This window comes from Hyperolius riggenbachi, chromosome 1 (assembly GCF_040937935.1).
Source record: "Hyperolius riggenbachi isolate aHypRig1 chromosome 1, aHypRig1.pri, whole genome shotgun sequence".
Taxonomy (NCBI): domain Eukaryota; kingdom Metazoa; phylum Chordata; class Amphibia; order Anura; family Hyperoliidae; genus Hyperolius; species Hyperolius riggenbachi.
In genome coordinates, this window is record NC_090646.1 from 73,718,834 (window position 1) to 73,740,560 (window position 21,727).

The 21,727-nt window shown below is 46.6% G+C and overlaps 2 gene segments (V, D, J or C); both read left to right on the plus strand.

The window, feature by feature from the left end:
* LOC137563083 (Ig kappa chain V-III region MOPC 63-like) overlaps nt 1-21,727 on the plus strand; it is a 662,489-nt gene that overhangs the window by 557,459 nt on the left and 83,303 nt on the right.
* LOC137561529 (immunoglobulin kappa variable 3-15-like) lies at nt 4,784-5,295 on the plus strand. The segment is given in 2 exon segments: nt 4,784-4,846; nt 4,979-5,295. Coding segments are annotated over 2 exon segments (372 nt in total).

The following is a 21,727-nucleotide window of genomic DNA, read 5'->3' on the forward strand; positions in this document are numbered from 1 at the left end:
CTGCCATTTCGTCTCCAGGTACTGGAGATGTTCCATGCGCATAAGAATGCTGGCCATCCAGGGGCATCTAGAACACAGGATCTGGTGGCCAGATGCGCCTGGTGGCCGTCACTGGCAGCAGATTGCAAGGAATATGTGAAGGAGTGTACGATATGTGCCAGGAGCAAACCCTCCCGGCTGGCACCTGTCGGTACCTTACAGCCTTTGCCCACCCCGAGTGAGCCGTGGACCCACCTGTCCATGGATTTTGTGGGTGAGCTTCCCAGATCTGAAGGCATGACAGTCATTTGGGTCATAATTGACCGCTTTAGCAAGATGGCCCACTTTGTGCCATTGAAGGGACTCCCCTCGGCTCAGGAGTTGGCCGAGTTATTTATTACACATGTATTCCGATTGCACGGCATTCCTGAAGACATAGTTTCAGATAGGGGAGTGCAATTTGTTTCCCGATTTTGGAAGGCTTTTTGCCAACTCATGGGCATAAAGCTATCATTCTCGTCTGGTTATCATCCTCAGACAAATGGCCAGACTGAGAGGATAAACCAGTCCTTAGAGCAGTTTTTGAGGTGTTATGTTGCAGAGGCGCAAGACGATTGGGTCAGATTCTTGCCCTTCGCGGAGTTTGCTCAGAATAATTTTAAAAATTCGTCCTCCGGATTTTCCCCCTTTCAGGTAGTGACAGGGAGATCACCCAAATTTTCCCCATTGCCTGTGGTCTCCACTCCGTTCCCAGCCCTGGAGCTCTGGCAAAGGTCATTTAGGAACCTTTGGGGGACGGTAAGAAGTAACCTGGAAAAAGCATTTCTGAGTCAGAAGGGTCAAGCTGACAAAAGACGCTCAGTGGAGTGGAGGTTCAGACCAGGAGACTTGGTCTGGGTATCCACACGTCACTTGACCCTGAGACAACCTTCTGATAAACTTGGTCCCAGGTTTGTGGGTCCATTCCCGGTTGTCGGGAAAATTAATGATGTTACATATACCGTTGACCTTCCCACCAGCATGCGGGGAGTAAGGTCTTTCCATGTATCCCTTCTTAAACCAGCAGTCCAGGTGGGTCCCACTCCTCCTCCTCCTGTATTGGTAGATGCCCAACCCGAATATGATGTGGAGAAGATTATTGATTCACGTACTGTACAAAACTCGGTACAGTATCTCGTTCATTGGAAAGGGTACGGCATTGAAGAGAGGCAATGGGTACCAGGGAGGCGTATGCATGCGGATGAGTTAAGGAGGGAGTTTCATGCCTTACACCCCGAGAAGCCTGGTAGGAGTTGTCCGGAGTCCACTCCTCGGGGGGGGGGGGGGTACTGTGATGAAACGCGGAAAAGCCGCTGTCTCTCAAGGCGAGGCGGCTGTTTCCGCGTCCAGCATGGCGTCACAACGTGGAAAAAACGCTGCATGCCGCTTAGGCAGAGCGGCGGAATCCGCATTGGGAACGGCGGAATCCGCATTGGAGGCGGCTCCCGCACTCAGTTCACTGGATACATTGCAAAACAGTACTGGTGTGGCTGGGACTGATAGTCCACCAAGATTCAGACTTACACGCGCGCGAGCACAGAGGCAGAGTTTAAATAGCAGTTAGAAGGGTGTCGGCTGACCAGCTGGGTCAGCTGACAAATTCTACTGCTCCCATTGGACCAGCAATTAGGGAGGTCCTGGAAAGGTCCTAGAGTATATATACTGCTGGTTGTTCACTTGCTCTTTGTCTGGCGTGCGATCACATATGTGGGAGCACCCAGATCCGTAGTCAGATCCGCAAGTGTGCCGGGACCAGCTGGAGCTGTAATCCTACACTTAGCTAGATTCTGTTGATAGCTAAAGTACTAGTTTGATTGTGATTATCTGTTATGACGTTTGCCTGCCTAGACTATCCTCCTGAACTCTGATCTTGTACCTCGATATTTCTGATACTCTGTTGCCGAACCCCGGCTCGTTCTTTGACTCTGCTTCTGCCTCCTGATTTTGTACCCCAATATATCTGATACCCCGTTGCTGAACCCTGCCTGTACTTTGACTCCGCCTTTGCCTCCTGATCTTGTACTTTATCTGTCCGTGTGTGTACGACCTGGCTTGTCCGACCCCGAGAACCGACCTTATTGTTAGAGGCGGTTCCTCGCTCTGTTAGTGATCCTTCCTCCTGAAGGTTGCTTTCAGTCTGTCCTTCCTACTGTCAGTCTGACTCCTCCCGTCTTGGAGAGCTCAAGTCTGCGGAAGGAATCTGTGCAGTTCTCCTTGCTGCACTGAGGCCTAGTCCTCAAAGTGTTACAGTTACACCAAACACTACACTCTACTCAGGTGAACAGAGGTTAGCTAGTATATCGGATTATCAGTGATACTGCAGATCACGTATAATCTGGTATACATCTGTATTTCCTGTGATACTGCAGATCACTGGTAATCAGATCCTCTCTGTGCTTCACCGATCGTTACAGCCCCCTTTTGGTTTTGGTTTATATAGCACATTCCGTTTGAGTCTTGGGGGTTTACTCTTCCAAATGTATCTATTAAAAGCAGTCTGGGCATGGCGTAGAAATGTTGTAGGTATCGGTATGGGAAGGGTCTGGAAAAGGTACAGCAGTCTAGGCATAACGTTCATTTTGACGACTGCAATTCTCCCTAGCCAGGATATTTGTGGGAAATCCCATTTTTTAAGATCCGCTGTAAGAGTTTGTAGCATCGGGGGGAAGTTGTGTGTGAACACACTGCTCAGAGAGTCCGATATAAAGGTACCCAAGTATTTAATGTGTTTTGTTTTCCAAGTAAATGGAAAGTTATGTTCTAGTTGGGTTTTTAACTTATCGTCTAGTCCCACACTATAGGCTTCACATTTACCATAGTTTATTTTAAGAAATGATAGTTTGCTATACCGTTCGAATGCTTTCATCAGGTTGGGAAGGGCTAGATGCGGTTTGGAAAGAAAAAACAAGAGGTCGTCCGCGTAAGCTGCTACTTTATGGGAGGTGCTACCCACTTCAATACCTGTTATGTCTTTATTTAGTCGGATGTGACATAGGAAGGGCTCCAGGGCTAAGGCGAAGATCAAAGGGGACAGGGGACACCCCTGTCTCGTACCATTGGTGATGGCCAGGGGGTCTGACAGAATCCCGTTTATTTTTATGCGGGCTGATGGAACTGAATAAAGGGCATCTATGCACGATATCATCCTGTCCCCAAGATTGATATATTGTAGGACACTGCAGCCATTCTTATACTGTTAATGGTAGGGTTCTCAAACTTTGCACAATTGATTACTGGGTGACTGGGATTAATATTCAGAAAAGTGGGTGGAGCCTACAAAAGAAAATCAAACTTCACCTATTGATTTTCAAGGGGAATATGTAATTGCTGCCATTCTTGCACTGTTAATGGCACAAGACTTAAAACTGGTACAGTTGGTCATTGGGTGACTGGAGTTCAAATTTAGACAATCTCAATGCAAATTATTGATGCCAAAGACCGCAAAGCGCACAAACTTGGTCATTGAGTAATTGTGTGTTAGGGTTAGAAAAAGTTAGCGGAGCCAAAACCAGCCAAATACATGCCCGAACAATGTCAGGAAATCAGTGGGTGGAGAAAAATACTAAATTAATTGGGAAAATGTAAACTGCAGCCATTCTTACACTATTAATGGTAGGGTTCTCAAACTTTGCACAGTTGGTCAGCAGCAATCCTCCTCCCAGGACTTCCTTACATCCTTGTCAGTTATAACTGAAACTTTCTCGGCAAAGAGCCAAGGAAAAAGCAAGAATAGTTTGAACAATTACTGCACAGAGACATCAGTTGGACGCAGTAGGCCGAGTGCTGCGATGACATACTAGGTCATCCCTCGGCTGAGTGGGGACGCACCACATAGAGTGAAGACTGCGGAGGAGATTGGAATATTGGGGCTGAAGGGAGGTGAGAGCTTTACTAGACCTCACAACTCCATTAACTAGTCAAATCACTTGAGCCATAGGGAAACATGGACATTACCTTGCACACCAGTTATCCTTTTAGTTATAACTGACCTGAAATGATATAGTGGAAAAGGGCCCTAAGGCTTTCAGTTTATGGAGAGACAAGTCTGACTAGATCAGTGTGGGCAAACTACGGCTCACGGGCTGTACCCGGCCTGTATGGTATTTTCATCCGGCCCACTGATGCAGGTCAGGGTTAAGTATCTCCTCTTTTCTCTCCCTCCCTTTATATGCATCAGTAGCATCAGCCATGCGCCTCCTTGACTGCGCTCCTGTGGCCTATGCAGTTACAAGCCTTAACTTACTACATAGAGTGATCCCGGCCACAGGAGCACAAGCAAGGAGGTGCCCAGCCAGGGCTGTGCATGCGCAGTAGTCAGCAACTACCGGGGCTGACTGTGGAAGAACTGAGGGGACCGGACAGAAACTGAGGGAGTCAACAGACTACAGGGTGCTGGAGGAAGCCCCAGGTAGGTTCAAATCCTTTTGTGTTGATTTTCTCAAGTTTATTTTACATTCTTAGAAATCCTCTTGACATATTATTACATGAGTAGTTCTCTTCTTGGTCTGCATCATATCTCAAATGTAATACAAATAATCACTTGATAATGGGGAACTATGATGTGTAATCTGGTGGTCACAGAAGGCTGAGCTCACCGGAGTGTGTAGAAGTGCAAATTACTGAACTGAAACAGAGAAAGAGGGTTACAAAAGGAAATATTTGCACCTCCCCAGTATTTGCATATACAGAGTCCCTGGGGTGTCTCCTCCCCCGTCACCCTCTATATAGATGTCATTGTACAGCAGACTAGTCTGTATCTGACCCTCCAGAAACATGAAGATGGTCTCTCCCAGTTATCTGCTGGCCGTCATCTTCATTTCTATTCAGGGTGAGAGATGAGGCTCCTCCCATCATTCTGTGCACATCCATCTATACATTGTACAATACATACACACATCAGCACTGATAGGGAGATAGATAGACATGTATGAATAATGACTGTGTCTCTTCCCATCCTCAGGATCCTGTGGGCAGATTGTGATGACTCAGACTCCAGAGTATATCTCTGTGTATCCAGGAGAGAAGGTCACCATCACATGTGCATGCAGTGAAGCTACATATTATAATGTAGCCTGGTACCAACAGAAATCAGGAAAGTCTCCAACACTTCTCATCTACGCTGCAGTCACCCAATACTCAGGAGTGCCAGACCGCTTCACTGGCATCAGTGCTGGATCTCCTTACACACATTACACTCTGACAATCACTGATGTGAAGGAGGAAGATGAAGCTGTCTATCACTGTCAGCAGACTGTCTGGTTACCATACACACAGTGATACAGAGCCGTACAAAAACCTCCTTCCTCTTTTATAAGGCAATATAATTGACATGAGAAATAACACACAGCTGGCATCAGAAATATCAACAAATAGACTATTTTTTTTATTTATTCAGTACTAAAAAGGAAGAAAAGTGTTATTGTTTTATTTTAGTCATATGGATCTGACATACACTGTAAATATGACATGTTTAAAACGGAATTCAATCTATCTTTACTTACCTGTGGCTTCTTTCAACCGCTACAAGTCTTCTGGGCCACTCATCCCAGCTACGGTGCTCCCCGGCGTCCCGCTGACCGCCTTTAAGTATCGCCGAATGATCTGCACATGCGCGGGCACCTGCACAGGGATGCACCCGTGTCATCAGGTGCGTATTGCACCTGAGCAGACTACTGTACAGGCGCAGTACCTGCCCGGTGACCAGGGTTGCTCAAATCCGACCCGGGAGACATCCGGATAGTTGCTATCTGGATATCTCCCAGGAAAGCTGTGCGGGGGGGGGGGGGATCAATCTTACCAAAATGATGTCTTCTTTGAGTCCATCCCTGGCACCTCCCACGATGCGTCTCCCCCCCCCCCCCCCCCGCACAGCTTTCCTGGGAGATATCCGGATAGCAACTATCCGGATGTCTCCCGGGTCGGATTTGAGCAACCCTGCCGGTGACATGGTTGAGGGCACTTACACTTGCATGCGCAGAAGCACCAAACCATACGAAGCTGCAGCAAGGGACCCAGAAGACTTCTAGGGGTTGGAAGAAGCCCCAGATAAGTAAAGGAAGATTTTTTTTTTTTTACCTTGTGTGTCCTTTAAGCTGAAGAAACATTTCAAGTCTATTTGGTCTACAGTCAGTGGATCTCCATTACAACAGCCTGCAGTAAAAAATGATTTATTCTTTTCAGCAGCAAGTCTCCCCACAGGACTTCCTTACATCCTTGTCAGTTATAACTGGAACTTTCTCAGGAAAGGGCCAAGGAGAGAGCAAGAATATTTTTAACAATTACTGCACAGAGACAGAGACATCAGTGGGACGCAGTAGGCTGAGTGCTGCAACAACATATTCAGTCATCCCTCGGCTGAGCGGGCAACGCGCCATATAGAGTGGAGATTGGAGTACTGGGACTGAAGAGAGGTGAGAAATTCATTAGGCCTCACAACTCCGTTAACCAGCAGGGCCGTGCAGATGATCATCAAAGGGGTGGTGCTCAAATTTGAAAAAGAGGCTGTCATCTATCAATCGTGTATGAAATATAGCCTCTACAGAAAGCAGTATTAGACAGTTATTGACACCCCCCCCCCCTCCCCTTCCTTTATATCGTGTAGGTGGGACTCCGCTCACAACCTCGTCCACCAACAGTGCAGGAAAAATGGGCTGCTCAGACCCCAAGTCCAGTAGAGTAGAAAGTGGATTCCGCACAATGCCGGTAGGAACAAACTTGCTTTATTCAATCACGTACATGACAAGCTAAAAATCCATCACCACATGCTGACATGTTACACGTCCTTAATCACAGCATAGCACCCTCCTCCACTCCGCCTCTGCTCTTGAGCGGTTCCTGCTCCTCTGCCTACAGCAGCCAGGTGTCCGTGAAGGAAATCTTTGAGCAGAAGAAGCCAATTTCTGCCAGTCACCCCCTTGCCCGGCATCTGACAGCTGGCTTGGCGGAACTTTTAGCTCGCCAGCTGTTACCATACAAGCTGGTGGACTCTGAGGCCTTCCGTAAATTTGTGGCCATTGGGACACCACAGTGGAAGATACCAGGACGCAATTATTTCTCTAAAAATGCGATACCCAAACTGTACCGTGCAGTTCAGAGGCACGTGGTGTCATCTCTGGCACACTGCGTTGGGTCAAGGGTCCACCTGACCACGGATGCCTGGTCTGCCAAGCATGGTCAGGGCCGCTACATTACTTACATAGCCCATTGGGTCAACCTTTTGACTGATGGCAAGCAGGTAGTACGTGGCTGTGCAACGGACCAACTTGTGACACCTCCATGGCTTACAGGCAGGCCTCCTGCCACCTCCTCTCCTTCTGCTACATCCTCTTCATCTTCTGCATGTTTTACTAGGTCTGAAGATACATGAAAAATGCAGGAGATAAGACAGGAAAAAAGCATAGTGAATTTCACTCACTTCTTGACTTATTTCAATTATAGGGAGCAGGAAGAACTGCCATTTCTAATACAAAAATGCATCTAGTATTCAAATCTGTATTAGAGTAAAACTAAATGCATTCTCAATTTTAGACACCAGATGGCAGTATGGCAATGGCCCGGGGCACCTCTGGCCATTTTGTCACTCCAGGCAGGAGCCCCTGATCTACCGCCACTATACCACTATGTCCAATTGTAAAAATGTACTGTTTGATTGTACTTTTGGTACATTTTTGCCATGGATTGATTGAAATTCTGATCGATGTGGTGGTTGATAATCGCCAGATTCGATCATTTTGAAAGAATCTGTCTGTAAAAATGAATGCATGTATTGACAGCTATAGGCTAGGGTTACTAATAACAAGATTGGGTGATTCAATTGTAAGGGTAAGATCGGGCGGGGGGGGGGGGGGGGAGGGGGGGCGCAAAGTAGAGAGTAACAAGGAACATTTATAATTACTTTTTTCCTGGCGGACTCAGTGCTGAATCGCTCAGTGGGCAGTAGCAGTGTTAGGGAGTCTTGCCCAAGGTCTCCTACTGAATAGGCGCTGGCTTACTGAGTAGGAAGAAGCAGAGATTTGAACCCAGGTTGCCTGTGCCAGAGGCAGAGCCCTTAACAATTAAACTATCCAGAGAGAGGAGGAAAATAACTTTTATTTTGCTTTCCTTTAAGACAAGAAGACAGCCAGCACTAGGGGAAGGGGGGGGGGGAAGGTGAATGAGGGAGAGAAGAGGAGTGGAGAGAGACTGAAAATAGCCTGAGATGGAGCAGACAGCTTATCTGTATTGCAGCCACATCACACAGCCTGTAATGTGACTCCTGTCCTGCCAGTCTCTCACACAAGGCTGCAGCAGCCCTCCTGGAGTCTAAGGACTGTCTAAATCTTTTCAACCTGTGTAATACATACCTCCCAACTTTTTGAGATGAAAAAAGAGGGACACTTCTGCCATGCCCCTGCCACACCCCTGATCCCTCCTCCGTCACACCCCTAGTCACGCATACCATACAGATTTCATAAGAAAAATATGTTGTTTTATAATTCAAACCACACTGGTTATTTCTATTCTGGGTCATTTTCCTTCATATTAACATTTTAAAATTAGTAATATATCAATGTAAAGGATGGGAATAAAGTTTACAGTCAAACACATTTTTAGTAGAGATATATATATTTACATAGAAAGAGGGACAAAATCCTGAAAGAGGGACACATGAGGAGGAAAGATGGACAGAGTGACAGGGCTCCCAGAGAGGGACTGTCCCTCCAAAAGAGGGACATTTAGGAGCTATGACCTTATCTAGCTGACCACATGCAGTCTTTACAATGGTGAGAAAGCAGACAGTTTTTTTCTAAGGACACTTTAGGAGGCAAGCCTCTCTTCTGCATCATGCTGTGTACATTTACCAGCTTGCCATCAAATTGTACATTTATTTCCCTCAGCCAGCCTAGTGCTTCACATTGCCTTATATATTGTACCAGCAGCCTGGGGGAATATCACTCTCCTTCCTCCTGGCTAGTCCGTTCTGGAATGCACACAGACACCATCCTACTCTCTTCTTTTCAAGTCATAAGGAGGGGCGGGCAGGACAGGAGTCACACAGACACACTTTAGATTCTGAGATAACACTAACATTAGGGAATGCCATACAAAGTGTTGTAGACAAAAGGTTTGTAGATTCCTTATTTGAGGCTGAGCAGTAGAGGCTTTCATTAGAACTTTTTATCTCCGTTCCCTAAGTTTTCAGCCTCTAAGGACAGCAAAAATAAACATTTTTTTCCCTCAAAGCCGCCCTGCAATAAATCTGCCGCTCTAGGCAATCAGCTGGTCAGCTGGTCTCTAGAAGCGCCTCTGGCAATGGCAAAAGCTGATTCCTAGATTATCCCCTAAATTCATTGCACTTCCATTAGTGCATGCAGCAATAAAAGCAACTGTCTTCCTGTCAATTAGCTCACAGCTGGTTAATTAACCAGCACCCAATGCCGTCTATTTTGTACATTTCTTTCCCTAAAGTTGCCCATACATACACCGATTTTCCCATTCATTTCCCTGTAGATGTCACCACTTTGATCAGATAGGCATTGATTCCTTTAAATGTGTGAAGGAATTTTGATTCGATTTTATGCAAAAATCGATCAAACTTATTGATCTGACAGGATGGAAAATATGTGTCGATCGTGGTTTGGGCAGGAGCGGTGGTAGATTGACGGCTCATAGCATCACACTGCATCAACCAATGCAATGCGTCAGTTTGCTCAATTTTCACTTGTGGGCCCCCTATTGCTATAGACAACTCTGATAATTAGTTACTGATCATTAGTAATGCAAAAACTGAACTGTGAGATAGAAGTAGAGGTGGGTATGACCCGATTGAAAACTAATTTCAAATACATATTTAAGAAAAAGTACAAAATCTTTATTAATCATTCATATTTCACTTAAAAACCACATAAAAATATGCTCCGCCCCTCCTCCCATCAACCCACCAAATCCCCCAGTCCCCCAGTACAACTAAATGTCAATTAATTGATCTTACAAGGTCCTGACAAAATAGTGGGGGAGATTTATTAATGCATGGACCTGAGGAAGCGCTCCTATGTAGAGTGCGAAACAGCTGTTGACAATCTTTTACATGCTTGTCCCTCTCTCTCCTGGCTGACTGCTGCCTTGTTTGCATGTACCATTTTTTAATTCATTTTCAATAAAAGTCTTTTTTTACTGGATGTGCCCAGCCGCTCCTATCTCTACGTTATCACCCTCACACACTGCACTGTTTGAGAGACCTTCCTAGCTCCTCCTATTTTATAACAGTTTTAGAATGAATCTGCATTATCTAGTGATTTCTTAAGATGCCTGACACAGTTCTGCATGGATTTCTAAAAACCTACCAATATTTTGTCTCAGACACACTTGATAAATCTGGCCCAGTGAAGCGTATGCATCTGCTTCACTCAAGAGGATTTTTTTGTGCAGTTCGATCCTGATGTAGAGAACAAACAACTGATAGGCTAAAGTGGTGCACAAGGGTACATTTTCAGTTTGATTGACACATGCCAGTTCAATTCCAATCTAGCCACAACTGTGAATCAGTCAGTCACAAGGTAACGGTTAATGGTCATACAGCACCAGCTTTGTATATAACCGCCCAGGGCTCATGAGCACAAAAGCATTTCAACTTAGTGGTCTCACATAGATGTGGTATGCTAGCTTCATCAACATCAATCAACATTCAAGATTATCCATGCGTGTTGATGCCCACCAACGCACTGATACAATGTCCTCAATACAGGCATAAAGTACCCTTGTGCAGTATAAGTGACGGTAGGTCACAGAGAATATTGCAATTTTGGCAGCCTGAGCTCGAACTTTAAAGAGAATCTGTATTGTTAAAATCTCACAAAAGTAAACATACCAGTGCGTTAGGGGACATCTCCTATTACCCTCTGTCACAATTTTGCCGCTCCCCGCCGCATTAAAAGTGGTTAAAAACAGTTTTAAAAAGTTTGTTTATAAACAAACAAAATGGCCACCAAAACAGGAAGTAGGTTGATGTACAGTATGTCCACACATAGAAAATACATCCATACACAAGCAGGCTGTATACACCCTTCCTTTTGAATATCAAGAGATCATTTGTGTGTTTCTTTCCCCCTGCATCTCTCATGCACTGAAGTTTCAGGCTGCTCTTTTCTTCCTGCAAACAGCTTTTCCCTTGTCTGTAACTCCTCAGTATGTGAAAGCCCAGCCAGCTCAGAGGACGATTTATCCAGCTTGTAAAAGAGAAGAGAGAAGCTGCCCTAATCTAAATAATACACAGGCAGTGTGCATAGAGGGGTCTGGAAGGGGGAGTTCATAGCAGAACCACAACACTGAAGAACTTGGCAGCCTTCCAGACACAGGCCGACAAGTCTGACAGGGGAAAGATACATTGATTTATTACAGAGACTGTGATAGCAGAAAGTGCTGCAGTAAGCCAGAACACATTAGAATAGCTTTTGGAACTTGTAGGATGATAAAAACCGGATGCAATTTTTGTTACGGAGTCTCTTTAAGATGCAGAAATGTATGTGACAATAGCAATGTCCATAAGCGTGTTTGCAACAATAATCATTAGTAATATCCATAGAATTTGGACAAATCGGTGTGACTAAAGCGTATTCTCAACTTTAGCCACAAGATGGTGGTATTACAAAGCATGTCCACAAAATGATTGAGGTTTTGTTTTTGTTGTTTTGGACCCTATAGTAAGTATAGGCTTTTCATTATAAGCTTCCATAACAGCATATGAATGGGTTAAGTTCCACTCCTTAACCCTAATAGGAACCTAGTTATCATTGATCCCTAGAGTAGAACCCTAGAGTAGCATAGTTAGTAATCCCTAAAGTAGCAATATTTTTCTTGACCTCACCTGTGAACAGGACCCTATAGCATATTGATTTTTATTTTTCCAATTGCTTGGCTGACATTCTGGCAGTCATCCATCCTGGTTCAGCTTTTCCTAAGATGCAGATCTGTGCTACAAGACAAGACTCTTTTCCAGAGTTAACTCCTAGGGGATATTTTTTAACTTCTCTTTAAATTAATTTTTTAGCATTTTATAAATGAAAAAGTAACCAAAAGTTGGTGTGTACAGTCAGCCTACTGGTCCAATCAACAGGGGGCGCCTCTAGCCATTTTGTCACTCCAGGCAGGAAAACATGTGGTGCGCGGAAACCGCCCCCCCACCCCACCCTCAGACATGGCACAAGGGACTGAAGGAGGCACAAGGAGACAGGAGGCACAAAAAGGACAGAAGGAGGCACAAAGGGGGAAAGAAGGATGCACTAGGCACAGAGGTGGCAACTGCCTGCAACTTACGCTAAGTAGATACAGCAGAAGCAATAAAACAACCATGGCGGCAGGGGTTAGTATGGGGCTTAATTTGGGGGCGGGGCTTAATCCAGCTACATGGCACCCCCAGGACCAATGGCACTCCAGGCAATGGCCTGTACTGCCTATGCCTAGAGGCGCCCCTGCCAATCAAAGTGCAGGAATATCATTCTTTGAAGTCACTGGACCCGCCGGGGCTCCGGGCAGGTTCAGTGGAGCATTCGTTAAATTTGACAAAGCGCTTGTTAAACTATCAGAGCCAAGAATAATTTAGCTGCACATGCTGCATAGCGTGCGCTGAGAATTATTACCACTCCCTGCTATCATTAAGCTACTCTGCTCAGTCTGCTGTAGCAGCGCAGCTTAGTGAATCAACCCCTATGTGTGTACTGCAGGTTAATAGTGTTTGATGAATCAATCCCCTTATCTGTTTTATCTAATTAACCATCTCGCCTTTTTTGTTTAGCTTTCCTTACAGTTAAGCCCCATCTACATGATACGATTCATTGTACGATTCGATTACGATTCTATTTACGATCTGATTAAATCCAACATGTCCGATCGGGATTCGATTCGATTCAATTCGATCTGCCATTGTTTTGCAATGGCAAATCGAATTGAATTGAATCCCGATCGGACATGTTGGATTTAATCAAATCGTAAATAGAATCGTAATCGAATCGTACAAAGAATCGTATCATGTAGATTGGGCTTTAAAGAGGAACAGTAACCAAGGTTTGAACTTCATCCCAATCAGTAGTTGATACTCATTTTCCCATAAGAAATCTTTACCTTTTCTCGAATAGATCATCAGGAGGGTCTGTATGGCTAATATTGTGATTAAACCCCTCCCACAGTGTGATGTCAGGACCTCACACTGTGGGACCCTTGTTGCATTGTTTGAAATAACGGCTGTTTCCAACTGCTAAGCAACCAGTATCTCCCTCTGTGCATATGTATATCTATAAAAATAAATAAATAAAAAAAAGTTTAGCCTTTTCACATTATTAGGGGGTGTGGTTATAGATAATGCAAGTTTGTGCTGCCCCCTGGAGTCCACCTATGCCCATGACGTCTTCTTGGTTCCCCTGGTAAGCAGAGGCGACCTCCCCAAAGCCGGCGATCACCGCGAGTCGCAAGCCACACACACGCTGATCGCACTCCCATGGCCAGGAGCGTTCTGCTCCTGGTACAAAGCTGCATCCATTTCAGGGAAAATTAGGTCAGCAAGTATTGTAGATAGAATTGCTATAGTTTTGGTTTTGCTATATCATTGTGTTATTTTGTATACAGAAAATTATCTATGGGTTTTATACCTGTTTACAGGGGCATTGCTAGCCCCAAAGATCAGTGGCACGTGCCCCGGATCTATTTTGGGATGCCCCGGATGTCCCTCAGGAAGAGTCAGGCAGCAGTACTAGCCTCCGGCCACTTGGTCTCTAGATTCTGCAGACAACTCCTCTTCCGGGCTTTTGTCCCTTCTTCATCACAACACTCAACATGCCCAATAGAGGCACCACTGCACCCAGCATGGCACCACAAAGGGCATCTATGTGGGTCTACTAGATGCTGTGGTGCCATGCTGGGTGCCATGTTACCTTTATGGGGGCATGCAGGGAGCTGTGGTTCTACTGAGGGGGCATGCTGGGAGTAGTGGTTCCTCAATGGGAGGCCCATGTGAGCATGGGAGGGGGTCCACTAAGAGGTCAGGGAACGCTATGGGAGACTGCCAGACAACTTGGCAGCGGGCCAGCATGCCCATCAGAAAGCCAGATCAGCCAGGTAACTCTGCCTAGTTATGTTTAACCACTTGAGGACCCACCCTTTACCCCCCCTTAAGGACCAGCGCTGTTTTAGCTGATCTGTGCTGGGTGGGCTGTGCAGCCCCCAGCACAGATCAGGGTGCAGGCAGAGCGACCAGATCACCCCCCTTTTTTCCCCACTAGGGGGATGATGTGCAGGGGGGGGGTCTGATCGCTCCTGCCTGCTTGGGTGTTGCGGGGGGGGGCACCTTAAAGCCCCCCTCTGCGGCAAAATTCCCCCCTCCCTCTCCTACCTGGCCCCCCCCGGTGATCCGGGCTGCACAGGACGCTATCCGTCCTGTGCAGCCAGTGACAGGACGTCCCCTGTCACATGGCGGCGATCCCCGGCCGCTGATTGGCCGGGGATCGCCGATCTGCCTTACGGCGCTGCTGCGCAGCAGCGCCGTATAATGTAAACAAAGCGGATTATTTCCGCTTGTGTTTACATTTAGCCTGCGAGCCGCGATCGGCGGCCCGCAGGCTATTCACGGAGCCCCCCGCCGTTAATTGACAGGAAGCAGCCGCTCGCGCGAGCGGCTGCTTCCTGATTAATTAGCCTGCAACTGGTCCTGCAGCTGCCACTTTGCCGACGCGCGGTATGAGTGCATGGTCGGCAAGTGGTTAAAGAGAATCTGTACTCTAAAATTTTTACAGCAAAAAGCATACCATTCTATTTATTATGTTCTTCTGGGTCCCTCTGTGCTGTTTCTGCCACTCTCTGCTGCAATCCTGGCTTGTAATTAACAGTCTTAGGCAGTGTTTACAAACAAACTAACCAGCTTGTGATAGGCTCACATAAGCAGAGTGTGTGAGTCATACAGAGCCTGCAGGGGGCCTGCAGAGGGTGTGTATCGCTTCTATCCAATCACAAGCAGCACAGCACATTCCACACATTCAAGCCTTAGCCCGACAGAGCGACAGAGCTGACAGAAGGAAACTGTAACGAAAAATCCGCAACGCCGGATGGATTGCGGAAATATGGTCGCTTCCAGTCCGGCAAGCGGACCTTCCAACGCGGGATGCGGAAATTCGTCCGCATCCGCTGCGCAACATTGTCCGAGCACTATGCTCCAAACTCACCAGCATGCTGCTCACCAGGGCTCTGCCATCTTGCCTCTAGGGGGCGGGCGCGCACGACAGACACGCCTTTATACTCTTAGAAAGCGTGTCAGCTGACCTGGAGGTCAGCTGACCTTTTAGCCTGCTCTGATTGGTAGCTGCCTGGGGTTGAGACTTCTCTCCCAGGCAGTATATGAGGAAGTGTTTTTCAGTCACACTTCGTCTGTGTTTGCGATACCCTGTGTCAGCACTCAGACCTAGTCTGCCTTGTATTTGAGATTGTGTTATATATTGGTTTATCGCCAATATATACACATATTATACTGTCTTGATTTATCGTGTATGATTCTGTGCCTGTCTTGACTACTCTTCTGCTTCCTGATTTTGTACTTCGCCAGCCCGTACCGTTATCGACTATTGGCTTGGTTTCTGACTATTCTCTTGTCTCACGTTTCTGTACTGCTGCCGCCTGATCTGTTGCCGAACCTCATTTTGTCTGACCTTTCTCCCTTCAGTGGAACGTCTCCCACTGTAGGGTTCTATCAGAGGCTTGCCTCTTTGAGACGACCGCCACTAGCAAACCCTTGCTGCTTGAGGCCGAGACTCCTCCACTCCGTCTTTTGGAGGATCTCACACACAGGGTTCCCATTCAGAGGTAACCACACCTCTGAGGAATTACGGTGTGGTGGATATTTCCACAGACTTGAATTTACGCTGTATATTATTATTGTTGTCTGCTGTTCCAGCTTGCTGAAGGTTGTATCTCCGTGTCCTATAGAGATACTCTTTGGTACCAAGCACCCTTTTGCATACGATTGTTTCGTGTCACGTTATACTTGCATTATTGGTGATTCTGCAGATCACCATATAATCAGGTATAGCATCTGTATTATTGGTGATACTGCAGATCACCAATAATCAGAAGATCTGTGCTTGCTGACACCAATCGTTACAGAAACAGATTAGATCATATAACAGAGATTACACAGCCACTGTGCAATTAGGAAAGGCTGCAGTAAGCCAGAGCACATTAGAAAAGGCAAAGGAACTTATAGGATAGAAGAACTAAGGCTGACAATTTTGTTACAGAGTCTCTTTAAGTGCCACTGCCTATTTATGTGATATGCTGCATTTTTTTGCTTTGTTTTAATGGAGAGGGGGGGCCAATCTAACATTCTGCTGGGCAGGCCTACTTAGACCACTTTTAAGTTCATGTAAATTTGTCTCCACCTTCTGGTGCATGGCCACACCCATTTTACATCTGGAGTGCCCTAAAAGTGCCCCGGATCTCTTAGGATCCTAGCAACGCCCCTGCCTGTTTAGCTGTAACTATTCTAGAAATGATCTCACTAGTTCAGTTTTTGGAATAGACACACTGTACACTGTGTAGGCTCAGCTACATTGCTTAGGCCGTGTTCACACTATGGAACATAGGTGACCATGTGTTTTTCTCCATTATTGTCCATTGCAGTGCTGATCCCTTTCACTGATAATGAATGGAACAGCTCTGGGTTTGGACAAGAATGCATGCAGCAGTGTGTTACTGCTACTCAGGACGTAAGTAAGAACATCAGACCAGGGCCGGATTACCGTAAGGCACTGTAGGCGAGTGCCTACAGGTGCCTTATGTGGCACAGGCGGCTCCCCTCCCTTCCCGAATGTCCCCTCTCTCAGCAGAGCCGAAGGGCGATGTCACTCACCACCTGGCTCCTGTCTGGCAGCTTTAGGCACGTAGCAAGGTGTGGAGATCTGAAGCTTAATCTGTGCCTACTGTGAAAGTGAGAGTAGCGTGATGGGCGGTGTCGGTATTGCATCCACCACACCAGCTGCAGCACAGCTCATCTGTGCACTCTGGCCACACACACACTGCCATTTGCCGCCTGCTCTTTTCATCTTGGTGGGGGGGTGGGCTTGAAGCAATGTAAAGTGGTGGCTTAGTTGTGTGTAGCCCCCGATCATTTGTAGCCCCACCCCTGATTGTGTGTAGCCTGTTTTGAAAGGTAACTAGGGCCATATTTATAATTATTATAATTTTTTATTATTAAAGTAGAGGCGGCCTTATCCAAGATTTGGCTGGGCAGGCCCACTCTTGGAATTATACCACTGCTAGGGTCATGTTCATTTAGCTCTTTATATGATATGATATATGATATAAGAAATATGGGTCAGGGGTGTGGTCTATGTTGAGAGGCGGAGTTTAGGGTACTTGAATCTCTGTGCCTACAAGCTCTTGAAGTGTAAATCCAGGCTTGCATCAGACAGTGCAGTCTATGCACTACTATTGCATTTGCGTATCACACACTCTTCTCTCTAAGATCCCTGACAAATTGGGTGAAGTATGGGAGCTTTGAAATTAACTGTGGAAATTGGCGGTATTGCCTTTAATGTAAATACCTGAATGCTTTTGGAATTCCGTCGGGTTTGGAATTCGGCAATTCTGACCATCACAATACAATTTTATTACTTCTTATTGACTTACCTTGTATTACCCATCACTATGATCTGATATGACACGGGTAAGGGCAGCACACTCAGGTTACCTAATATCAAATCTTTTGTAAAATGGATCTAATTCCGATTTGATGGATTACATCCTGTAAACAGCTCTGCTCTGTAACATTAGTAAATCAGGGCCACGGTGTGTACTCCAGGAGGTATAAACAAACTCACAGGATGGTACAGTAGTGTCTCGGTAATGCGGCACCAATGGGGATCGGCTGATGCCGGATAAATGTGCTTTCAGTTTGCTTGAGACCAGGGGCGTAGAAATAGCCATAGCAGCCATAGCAACTGCTATGGGGCCCTGGAGCATTGGGGGCCCAGGTTGTACTTGATGTGTTTCCTATTAACTTTCCATTGTTTATCCACCTCTGACTTTGTCTCTTAGCCCAAGGACTATACACAGTGTACATTGCACGGGAATGTAAATTGGTCAATCAACTTATATCCATAGGGTAGGGGCAGGTGGCATTGCTCAAGAGTGCCTTGTTCTGAGGGCCCCTTGAAAATTTTGCTGTGGGGCCCCATAATTTATAGCTATGCCACTGCTTGAGACTTGATGTTAAAAATAAGCCAAGCTAATACAGTGCTATACCCCACTCTATATACATACCATGAACTCTGTATTAAATATTGAAGTGTACACGAGGCGTGACAGGGAAGGTGGGGGAGACAGACGAGACACAAAGGCATGTTCCCTGGTCCATGACATACACCTCTCCTAGTCACCCTCCAAAATTTCAGACATGGAGCTTGTCAGCAATCTTGAGGGAAAGGGATGTCCCTTGCAGGAGAGGCACTCCTGCAAAACGCCCACAACAAGCACCAGCTCTAACAGGGCAGCTCTGCCTCTCTCCCGCCTCTCCCATATCACTGCCCCGCCTCCCTGCACTCTGCTTTGTGATGAGACAAACAGAGCAGAGCTTGCAGCATCTTGACGCCAGGTGTCACGGAAAGTGAAAGTAAGGGATTACCAGCCACAGGAGTGACAGAGAGCGGCGGGGATTAAGGCCTCCTGATTCGGCTAGCCCCCTGGATCAGGTAGCATGTTTATTTATTTATTTATTTTACAAAGTTGCCCACCTTGGTTTTCCTTTAACCTCTTCTCAACCGCCTTACGCTGATAGGCGTCAGGAAGTTTGCAGCCCCTGGACCACGTAACGCCTAGAGGCGTCAAGTCCTGGGGTGGAGTTTTGCAGGGGATTGTGCGCCGATGCGTGTGTATCCCCGCTTGAATGACGGAGCTCTGCTCCGCCAACAGTGTGCCAGCAGCGATCGACTGTTAGACAACGTAACCACTATCTATTTACATTGTACAGCACTGCGATCGCGATCTACGGCAGCGCTGTACTGGGGACAGCCGTGTCACTCGGCTGTCTCCTGCAGAGTAATAACAAAGGATCTCTCTCATAGACTGATGCCTATGAGAGGCGATCCATATGATTGGCTGTCGGGGAGGGGAAAATAAACAAAATAAATTTTTTTATTAAAAAAAAAAAAAATTAATTAATTAAAAAAAAAAAACAAAGCCCTGCACTAGCGATCATAGCCCAGCAACAGAAATCTCTATTGGTGGGCATAAAGGAGAGGGGTCATCTGCTAAGTTGTATCGCTCTGCAGCAAGCAATTAAAGCTGCAGAGCACTAAATTGTAAAAAATAGCCTGGTCACTAGGGGGGTTAAACCTATGGTCCTGAAGTGGTTAAAATACAGAAATCGAAAGTATATGAAGCTTGAGGGGGAGCCATGGAGCCCAGTCTTTAAGCACAGCAGAGCTCACAAACAGTCTACGTTGGCCTTCATCCCTGTGGGTACTGCGATTTCTGACAGCTTAGTGATACTGCTGGTTAGTTGAGTTCTGGATAACTGGGTTTCTATTGTATAGTAATGCCTGGTAGCATATTGCTATGTATATTAAAGCTTTCCTTGTTTTAAAGAGGGGTACTAACAGGCCGGGCCGAGGCAGAGGCGAGAGAGGCTCCAGCCTCAGGGCGCAGTGTAGGAGGGGCACACAGCTCACTTAGCTATCATTCTCTTATTGTGTTTGAAGAAAAGAGAAATAAGAAAAGGATCTACATGGCAGTGACTGCAAGCTAGATAACTAGAAATGAAGGGGCTGGGAGGGTTGTGAGCCCTGGGGATGCCTCTTAGTCTAATAGCAATCAGTGTGTGATGGTTGGGGTGGGATGAAGGGGCGCACTTTGGTGTCTCAGCCGTGTCCCACCTCTGGGTAGTAAACTGTCCCTGAAAAATCCCCTTTTAAAATATTGTGCATGACAGTGACACTTCAGGGTGGTATAAATATTCACAGGCTGGTGTAATAGTTTGCAGATATTACGGATGGCTTTGCACCAGGGGCACTAAATCTTTTCTTAAAAAAAAAACACTTTGTACAACAATGTGGATGACAGAGATTCCTCAGCGGACTAACGCACCAGGCAGCCCAGGCGGTCACCTGGAGCGTCATGCAGGGGCAAAGCGCAGCTGAGGCGGGACCGCAGCCTTGCACCTCTACTATGCCTGTGACAAATTTTGTTTATTTACTTGCAGAGTACCATGTGCTCTCGCTCAGCCATCCTCCACCGCCGCCTCTATATACACCCCCTCTCCGGCGTCTCCGCCATGGCCAATAGAAGCAGTGTTCAACACTGCTCTTCCCACTCCCCCGGCTCCTACTCAAGTCTAGCCACCCAGTCCCTTGTCTATGGCAGCAGCCACACAGGTACATTGTTTACTTTGTGTGGCGCCACATCTAACTCCGCCCCTGCCAGTCAAACGTGCATCGTCAGGCATTTAGATTCGGCCGCCTGCCAGCCAGACTGTACCCCCCCCTGTCCTGCCCCCTGACCCTGCGTGGCTGCGTCCCCTCACCCCCAGCCATGTGGCTGCATAACACAGTGACTACATCCCCATTATTATTCCTGTATACCCTGCCTGTTGAATACATATTCTGTATATCCCACCTCTGCATCCTTATTATTCTTCCTGTATTCCCTACCTGCGGTACACATATATCTCCCCTCCCTGAAACCCCCATTATCCTTCTTATATATCCTTCCTGTCATATATGTATATAAACCCATTTCCCCATCATTATTACTGTAAATTCTAGTTATAGTATACATATACACCCCCATCATCTTTACTGTATTTCCTACCTTATATGCATATATATTCTCCCATTATCCTTGCTGTACGTCTACCTTACATATACCCTACTCCCCTGCAGTCACCTCTTTGCCACCCTCTAATCCCCTACTGTCACCTCTCTGCCACCCTCTATTCCCCTGCTGTCACCACTCTGCCACCTTCTACTCTCCTACTGTCACTTCTCTGCCACGCCCTACTTCCCTGCTGTTACCCCTCTGCTACCCTCCACTCTCCTGCTGTCACCTCTCCGCCACCCTCCCTTGCTGTCATCTCTCTGCCAGCCTCTACCTTCCTGCTGTCACCCCTATGCCACCCTCTACTCTCCTGCTGTCACCTCTCTGCTACCCTCCCCTGCAGTCATCTCTTTGCCAGCCTCTACCTTCCTGCTGTCACCTCTCTGTCACCCTCTGATCCCCTCCTGCTGTCACCTCTCTGCTGATGGGTTTATGTAGCTAAATTGGGCATGCTGGGTAACTGTTATTTGGGTGGGCATGCTTCATATCTGTATTAGTTGTGTGGGCATGCTGTGCACCTTTGTTATTCGTGTGGACATGCTGCATATCTGTATTAGCTGTGTGGACATGCTGTGCACCTTTGTTATTTGTGTGTGCATTCTGAATAACTGTATTACTTGTGTGGGCATGCTTTGTACCTGTGTTATTTGGGTGTGCATGCTGCATAACTGTTTACTTGGGTGTAGTATCTAACCGGCGCCATGGCGGAGGGGGTCGTTTGGGGCAAAGGGTACCAAAGGTTTTCTTGCCTGGAGTGACTTAAAGACTAGAAACGCCCGTTACACCATCATGATGACTCTGCTACACAGATGTGACTGTCACTGAGAAACCACAGAAATCACTTCTTCCCAGTATTTGCATATACAGAGTCCCTGGTGTGTCC